Source organism: Sinocyclocheilus grahami, unplaced genomic scaffold (assembly GCF_001515645.1).
Source record: "Sinocyclocheilus grahami isolate Dianchi unplaced genomic scaffold, SAMN03320097.WGS_v1.1 scaffold340.1, whole genome shotgun sequence".
NCBI classification, from domain to species: domain Eukaryota; kingdom Metazoa; phylum Chordata; class Actinopteri; order Cypriniformes; family Cyprinidae; genus Sinocyclocheilus; species Sinocyclocheilus grahami.
This window is the reverse complement of record NW_015505519.1, coordinates 1,410,757-1,420,154: the sequence shown is the minus strand read 5'-3', so window position 1 is coordinate 1,420,154 and position 9,398 is coordinate 1,410,757. Positions and strand designations below refer to the sequence as shown.

The 9,398-nt window shown below is 36.5% G+C and overlaps 1 protein-coding gene across 1 annotated transcript in view; it reads right to left on the bottom strand.

Moving 5' to 3' along the window:
- The window catches only part of LOC107603081 (ATPase family AAA domain-containing protein 2B-like), a 69,198-nt gene that overhangs the window by 8,970 nt on the left and 50,830 nt on the right, over positions 1-9,398 (bottom strand). Inside the window, exons 19-21 of the mRNA XM_016295778.1 lie at positions 4,442-4,577; positions 2,173-2,366; positions 709-868 (exon numbers count right to left, since the gene is read on the bottom strand). Of these exons, the coding sequence (XP_016151264.1) occupies positions 709-868; positions 2,173-2,366; positions 4,442-4,577 (490 nt within the window). The remainder of the gene's footprint in view (positions 1-708; positions 869-2,172; positions 2,367-4,441; positions 4,578-9,398) is intronic.

The window sequence follows — 9,398 nt, the reverse complement described above, 5'->3', positions numbered from 1 at the left end:
GAGCAAAAGGGCTGGCAGAATCACTCTGGACCCCTCACATCCAGCACACTCCCTCTTTGAACTGTTGCCATCTGGTCGATGCTACAGAGCTCTGAGCACCAGAACGACCAGACACAGGAACAGTTTCTTTCCCTCAGGCAATCCATCTCATGAACACTTAACAATAACTGTGGAACACACACACTATTTATTCACTCATACACTTATTTATCTAACACTCATACTCGGTCTACACCTCAAATTTGCACATAATATACCTGTACATACAAAACTGTCTACTGTAAAATACCTGCACATACAATTGTCAATTTATATATTTTTATTCCTTATTTAATTGTTCTATTTTTTTATTATCTGTGTTTTTTTGTTCTGTCGCTGTCATTCTGTTACACTGTGGAAGCTTCTGTCAAGAAAACAAATTCCTCGTATGTGTAAACATACCTGGCAATAAAGCTCATTCTGATTCTGATTCTAAATTTTGTGAATACATCATTTTTCAAAATGTCTGTCTCTACTAAACCTACCATTTTTTTTTAACAAGGTCAACATAAGATAAACAAACATCACATGACCTAAATATTTCACTCAACTCTGCACCAACGTTCATTGAAACATGACTTCCTGTTGCTGCATTTTACTGTCTGTGTGAATATCCCATAACAAGTGATGTATTGTTATTTATCCAGCTGCTCTATATTGTGTATTTACCTCCCGGGTCCTTGTCTGGATTGTACTCTAACGCATTGCTGCAAATGAGGTCAATGTCCACTAGAAAATCCTTGGCGACCATGTATTTGTGAGTGTCGATCTTCATCATGATGGAGGACAGGTCCATAGGCTGTTTGATAACCTCGAGGTAGTCTGAAACCTAAATCAGAAAAATACACAAACACATTTCACAAAAAAATAAAAAAAATTTATAAATTAGATTTTTTTTTGTAAAAACAAATTTTTTGGTAAAAATGTATATACGTTTATTTATATTATATACAACATACACACACACACACACACACACACACACACACATATATATATATATATATATATATATAAAACATTCTGTAACATTCTGTAGTTTTGTCTTATATTCATCTTTTATCATATTTGCAGATGTCTTGACTCCACAGTCCATATATATATATATATATATATAAACACATACATACACACACACACACACACATATATATATATACACACACTACTGTTCGAACGTTTGAGGTCAGTACGATTTTGCTTTGAAAGAAATTTAGCAAGGAATTGCTCTAAAGTGACAGTAACAACATTTATAATGTTACATTTACTTAAAAAAAGCTGTTCTTTTGAACTTTTTATTCATCAAGCAATCCTGAAAAAAATTTATAGTGGTTTCTACAAAATAAATAAAAAATTGAGTTGCACAACTGTTCTCAAAATTAATAAGAAATGTTTCTTGAGCAGCAAATCAGCACATTAGAATGATTTCTGAAGAATCGTGTGACAATATTTCACAATATTACTGTTTTACTGTATTTTTGACCAAATAAATTCAGCATTGGTGAGCAGAAAATACTTTCAAAAACATTCAAAATCTTACTGAGCCCAAACTGTTGATTAGTAATATACAATATATATTTAAATATTCTAATATATATAATATTTGTGTATATTTTCGAAAACTGTCATTCCTGTATTGTGAGGAATATGACTTACATAATTTATATAAATATATCCCTTTACTCACATCACAGTAATGAAAATGTAAGAGAAATCCTCCTTAATGATAAGATGTTTTGCATTGTAACATTATTTCCAAGATAATTTTGCAAAACAATATGAATCGGGATCCATAGGACATGCTCTTGATTCGTAATATGAAGACTTTGTGAGCTTCACCATACAACAAACTCAAAAAGCTTCAAGAGATCAGGGCGAAAATGTGTCGTACTCTGTATTCACAGACACACCATCCTCCTTGTTTGCTGATGAACTTTTTAATTGCCTTCTCAAATTTACTGATTCAGGTAACGATCCTGCCCGCAAGCTGTCATATAATGACAATCATTTGATTTGTTTGGTCTGGGGGTTGCTAATAAACCATAGGTGTCTCTAATTAGATGGTAATATTGAATAGAGTACAGACCCTACAGGCATTAATCATACAGCTGCTGACTTGCAGTAACAGCCCACCTCCTCAATGTCCACAGGTTTGCTGAAGATCTGAAAGCGCTTGTCGGTGGCGAGCCGCTTTGTGACGTCCCTGAGAAAGAGGCGGAGCTCGCGCAAGGTGTTCTCCTCCTGCTCCTCCAGTCGCCGCTGCTCCTCTGGTGAGAGCTGCCGAGGGCCGGGGTCTTCAGCGAGGGTCAGCACCTCCAGAGCGCTCGCTGAAAACACAAAAACAGGCACAAACCCTAAGTATAGTACTTAACTACAATCATGAGGAAATAGACAGTTCTGATATAATTATTTTTCAGTACTTCTAAAGGAGTAAGTAAAAAAATAACTTTGACTGATTTATAACCCAAACGATCTTTGTATTGCCTTTTGAATTGTTTTCAATATTTATGCACTTCCTCTGGAAAGAGTGATTTTCCCCCCCCAATGAGAGGAACAAGTCAACAAAAACTAGTAAAAGTCTAATTAAAATGAATCAATACATGTTTTCTATACTAAACAGACACAAGGTTGAATTTATTGCATCTGCAGTTAAAAAAAACTGATTTTTTTTGCAAGAAACGCACAATAATACAGATCAATATTTAACTAAATATATTTAATATTAATTAAATTCATAAATACAAAATCACAGACTGCTAAAAACTTCTTTATATGGAACCAATCAAATTAAGAGTTTAAAATTAATTTGATGAAAAAAAAAAAAACACTCTCCAAGATCACAAAAGTAGTCTTCTGACAAGATCTTTAGGAAATGTAAGGGTCAAATTAAAAAAACAACTACTACTACTTTATTGCAATGTTCATGAATTACATCACAAGAAATAAAATCAAGACGTACACACACAAACAAAAAAAATTATAATTAATTAATTATCTTATGCTCACCAAGGTTGCATTTATTTGATCAAAAATACAGTAAAACAAATTAAAATAGGTTTCCTATTTGAAAATATTTTCAAATGCAAATGATTCATTTGCATCATTACTCCAGTCATCAGTGTCACAATCCTTTTGAAATCATTTTAATATGCTAATTTGCAACTCAATAATCATTTCTTATTATGTATATTTATTCTTTTTATCTTATGTTGACAACAGCTGTGCTGCTTAATATTTTTGAGGAAACGGTAATACGTTTTTTCAGGATTCTTTGATGAATAGAAAGTTTAAAAGAACAGCATTTATTTGGAATACAAATCTTTTGTAACATTAAATGTCTTTACTGTCACCATGCAATGAGGGTATCTGACCATATTTACTGTGTAGCTTAGATTTCAACACAATTTCATTGTTCACGGTGCTTGGCCCAGATAATTGCTGCCTGCAGCTGCATTTATTCTAGTACAGATTAAGAAAGTTGGTAAAGAAATCTTACAAAGGTAAAAAAGTTTAAATAACAAAAAAGGGGATTTAACACTTCTAAAACAGTGTTCTACCTCCAGTCAAGAACAGATACATCTATACTTCTGCATTAACCACGGTAAACACTTACCGGTTTTCCTCCTGCGGGGTGGTGCCTAGTGTGGGGAATATTAAAGTCACAATGGTAATAAATGACATCAACATCCAGTCAGACTATACCGTCTGACACCCTAGACAGACCGAAGGTAGAGACATAAGGCACTTTAACATACGCCTTTTACATGCTAATCGCCTCATTAGTGCCCAAGCACAAAGTGTGTGTAGCCTCTATCATTCTTCTTTTTCTTGCTGAGAGTCTATGGTAGTCACTGTAATCGTCCTGTGAAGTTTTTTCTTGTAACTTTTCCATAACTTGGTTGCAAATCTCTGGTCTGGTCTCTATGAATTCCTATTATGTACTGAGTCATATGTAATACAAGATATTTTGAAAATTTTTGAAACAAAAATAAAATATCACCACCATGCAATGAGGGTATCTGACCATATTTACTGTGTAGCTTAGATTTCAACACAATTTCATTGTTCACGGTGCTTGGCCCAGATAATTGCTGCCTGCAGCTGCATTTACTCTAGTACAGATTAAGAAAGTTGGTAAAGAAATCTTACAAAGGTAAAAAAGTTTAAATAACAAAAAAGGGGATTTAACACTTATAAAACAGTGTTCTACCTCCAGTCAAGAACAGATAAATCTATACTTTTGCATTAACCACGGTAAACACTTACCGGTTTTCCTCAGTCTTGCAAAGGTAAAAAAGTTTAAATAACAAAAGACGGGAGTTGACACTTCAAAAACGGTGTTCTACTTCCAGTCAGGACCAGATAAATCTATACTTCTGCATTAACCACAATAAACACTTACCTGTTTTCCTCCTGCGGGGTGGCGCCTTGGCTGCCTGCACCAAAATGAGGTCTGAAAAAAACTTCCTGCGTGCTTCTTCTCCCGGCATGCTTAAACAAACCACCTCCCCGTAAGAACGGCTGAAGATGCATGTTAGCTGTTAAAAGAAAAACAGCAAACATTTAGAAACAAAAAAAAACACTTACATATGCTTTTCAACAACAAAAATTACTCAATAACTGATCTCAAATTTCAGGTCAATCACATGATGCCAATTAGTTTTTCAAACCACCTCCCCGTAAGAACGGCTGAAGATGCATGTTAGCTGTTAAAAGAAAAACAGCAAACATTTAGAAACAAAAAAAACACTTACATATGCTTTTCAACAACAAAAATTACTCAATAACTGATCTCAAATTTCAGGTCAATCACATGATGCCAATTAGTTTTTCAAACACTACATAAGTTAATTAATACCAGCCCGGGGTCGTCACATGTGGTTGCCGCAAGCCTCCTTTGTCGATTACGCCAGCCGCTGTGTGTTTTGTTGTGAAAGTGAAACTACTTTGTTTGGCCTTCTAAAAGAGGACGATATCCGCTTCCTCATGCATGGAGCTGATCCGTGCTGGTCGCTGAGGAAAAACATCAGCTTCGCACTGTCAATCGCCGGATCGACTTTCACTGTGGATGAAGCGGAGTCCAGCCCGGGGTCGTCACATGTGGTTGCCGCAAGCCTCCTTTGTCGATTACGCCAGCCGCTGTGTGTTTTGTTGTGAAAGTGAAACTACTTTGTTTGGCCTTCTAAAAGAGGACGATATCCGCTTCCTCATGCATGGAGCTGATCCGTGCTGGTCGCTGAGGAAAAACATCAGCTTCGCACTGTCAATCGCCGGATCGACTTTCACTGTGGATGAAGCGGAGTCCAGCCCGGGGTCGTCACATGTGGTTGCCGCAAGCCTCCTTTGTCGATTACGCCAGCCGCTGTGTGTTTTGTTGTGAAAGTGAAACTACTTTGTTTAGCCTTCCAAAATAGGACATAATGTTTCTATAAAGTGGGGCAACTTTGCAAGGACAGTCTGGCGCTTCTGACTCACAGCCTGTAAGTAAGTTTTTTTATATTTAAAGTATTTGCCACTGATGAGTCAAATGAGACTTTGAGCAGTGTAGAGTAGCGCTTATTGTTTGTCATTTCTCCGATCACAAATGCAGACATGGTTTTATGTTTACGCAGCGCAATACGCAACGCAAAGCGTAAAAACACAGTATAAGTCATTATAATCAGTAATTATGTCCCCACTGGATGCAACAAATGCCTTGTTTGTAATGGCTTTTATTGGTTTTGTCTCGTCGCACCGGACACATGGAAACCATAGACTGTATGATGGAAACACAGTATGGTAAGGGGCGTAACATTTCCGTCACACGCTTGAGGTATTCGGCCAATCACAACGCACTGGATAGCTGGCCAATCAGAGCACACCTCGCTTTTCAGACCGATGAGCTTTGTAAAAATCGACACGTTTCAGAAAGGCGGGGCATAGAGGAGCAACAATAATGTACAATATGTGGAAAATAATGTTTTTTTAACCTTAAACCGCATAAACGCATTGCATTACACCAAATACACCAAATAATGTTCTTTTTAGCAACATCATGACCCCTTTAACACACCCTTTATATGATTAAAATGTTTTTAGATTCCAAATTTTTGAATACAAATAAATAAATATATATACATATATATATATATGTATGTGTGTGTGTGTGTGTGTGAGAGAGAGAGACCCTCTCTGTGAAATCCAGGCTAAAGTCTTAAAATCTAGTTATGAGATGGCCTTCTAAAAGAGGACGATATCCGCTTCCTCATGCATGGAGCTGATCCGTGCTGGTCGCTGAGGAAAAACATCAACGTCGCCGGATCGACTTTCACTGTGGATGAAGCGGAGTCCAGCCCGGGGTCGTCACATGTGGTTGCCGCAAGCCTCCTTTGTCGATTACGCCAGCCGCTGTGTGTTTTGTTGTGAAAGTGAAACTACTTTGTTTAGCCTTCCAAAATAGGACATAATGTTTCTATAAAGTGGGGCAACTTTGCAAGGACAGTCTGGCGCTTCTGACTCACAGCCTGTAAGTAAGTTTTTTTATATTTAAAGTATTTGCCACTGATGAGTCAAATGAGACATGGCCATACTCAGTCGATATTAAAGATATCAAGGTTACATTTTCACAGAATGTTCTTTATCTTACGAAGGATGGTTTTACATAGAAAACAGTAAATCACCAAAAAATGCCTTTTGCTGGGTTTTCACAGCCAGGGTCACACACATACACGCATACAGACACACACACACACAAACACACACACACACACACACACAAGCTTTAAGTTAAGCATCAAAAACAGTGACTCATGAATTCAACATATATACAAACTGTGAGAACATCTGCCATGAAAATCACACTCAAAATCACCCATACTGCTCTTCAAATGCTGCCAACCAGCAGGGATCAAATCCCTGGGACTCCACTAAAAAGCATCACACATCTCGCAAAAAAGTGAACCAGCCAACATGCAAACTCATTTAAAACTTGTGTTGAACCCTGTCAATTTGGTTTTCCCACAGCATTCTTTGTTCTTTTGTGTAACACTTTTTTTTTTCTCGTTTCTACCCCGAAAGCACAGTGCATGACGGACTTTGACTCTCGAAAATATTCTCCCGGCATGAAGCATTGTTCTGCTCAGCTTGAACTATGAAAAGAAAGTTTGTTGGTAAACATACAGTATTCATAGGGTAAAACCCAAAGCAGGAAGAAAATCAAACCAATGTGATGTGTGAACATGTCAGATATTTTTTTAAATGTTACCATAAATAATTTGGCATAATCATATTATTATATGTCGTCATATACTTATTATATTATACATACATACACTATAATCATATATACATACATACATATACACATATATATATATATATATAGACATACATGGACCGAGAGAGAGAGAGAGATACATATGGGTTAAAACATAGGGATTGAACAACATGTTTTATGCATAATTTCCCTCTGTTTTTATGGCTATTTAACAATCAGAATAGGGTTACAACTTCGTATTAAATCAGCCAATGATTGTCTCTAATTTTAGGGGTAGTTGTTAAAATTCAGCTCTAGGACCAACAAAACATGGTGTTCCAGCAACACATCCTACTTGACAAAATCATGGCTGCCGTCAGTCAGCCAATTAGAAGAGCAGGATAACAAAAGGTTTTAACGAAGAGTGATTTGACGGAACATAATGAAAGGATGAAGAAGAAATGTGATGATGCACGCATCCTTCCCGACAGCCAAAGACTCGTGCATGAAGAGAAAACCTGAAAATAATGACCAGTGTCTGGTGCACATGGTCACAGGTGTCATTGAAGAGAGTGTTTTAACGAGCAGTTTCATATTGCTACATTCAACTCTAATTTCACATTGTAAAGTGTGCTGTGCCGGTCCAATTACTGAAGTCTGAGAGCTTTTTTTTCTATACTGAATCAGCAGTTAAAACTGCACTATAAGTTCATGTACGTTTCTTCAAGGCTGCAGCAATCAGGACAAATGAATTCAGGTAAAGGCCAAAGACTCCTAAATATCGTAAAGCTCTCATATCTAAGCGCAAACTGAGTCACTTTAAGAAGTCTCCAGGGCTCCCCAAATATTACAAGGCGGCGACAAATTTAGGAGAGAATTTCTCCATAATGAGGATCCGCAGAGCACTTTAAGTTCAATTTCCAATCATGAGCGGGTGTTGAAGATCCAAACAATCCCTCATCAACTGCATTATTTTATGTCTTTGTCCCCTCTTGGCAGACTTGTTTCCACTCAGGTTGCTTTCAGGCTTTTTTGGTCCAAACTCTTGAGGCGAGATGAAGGGAAGCAAAGCAAGTAGCCCACAAAAGAGCCAGGTAGTGATTTTATGATTGGTCTCAGAGCTGATGGAAGCCTTGGAGACTAATGCAGATTCTGAGAGGAAGAGAGCCGAGAGACTAAATAGGCCTTTCAACTCGCCAGAGAACAAGGCATCCTGAGGAAATGTGGAAATCAAAAACACATTTCTCGTCTCTTCCTGTCATTCTCTTATTGACGCACGTTTCATCTTCACTTCAAATGAACAACAAGCAGATAAGAAACTGATAAATAATACAGTTGGGATTTGCAAACCGGTGTGATATCTGAATTTAAAGTCAACATCAAAGGACATGTGCAATGAAATTTACTTTCATAATGCAACATTTTCATGATGTTAAATGTGAATAAACAATTAAGAGGTCAAATTAAGTTGTGCCATATAAATACACTTTTAAAAAAAGTCATTTCAAACCATGGTGTCAACTTTGGACGACCCCAGGAAAAAAATGCCCCACTGATTCCAACTTAAATGGATATTTAATTCAAAAATGAAAATGCTGTCATTATTTACTCACCCTCATGTCATACAAAAAACCTATGTGACTGACTTTCTTCTGTGGAAGACATTTTGAAAAATGTCTTTTGTCCAAACAATAAAAGTCAATGAGATGCAACGTAATGTGGACGCCAACGTTCTCCAAAATATCTTCTTTTGTCAGGCGAATTAAGAAGTTTGAAACAACATTTTTGGGTAGAATTTCCCTTTAAACATCATAGTATTCACACTTTGGAGAAATCGGCATACAAATTGGTCATCTATACACTGCAAAAATCCTATTTTTAATTAATATTTTAGTCTAATTTTCCAGTTAAAATACAAAAAAAAAATGCTTGAAACAAGAAAAATGTATTTTGTGAAAAAAGTGGAAAAAAAACTGTGCTGGAGCAATAAGGTGAAATATAATTATATTGATGATATAATCTCCAACACTGAATCTTAGCATCTTTCAGTACTGCATCTCAAGTACATTTATCTTGTTTCAAGGATTTTTTGATATTTCAACTGGAAAATTAGACAAAAAAAAAA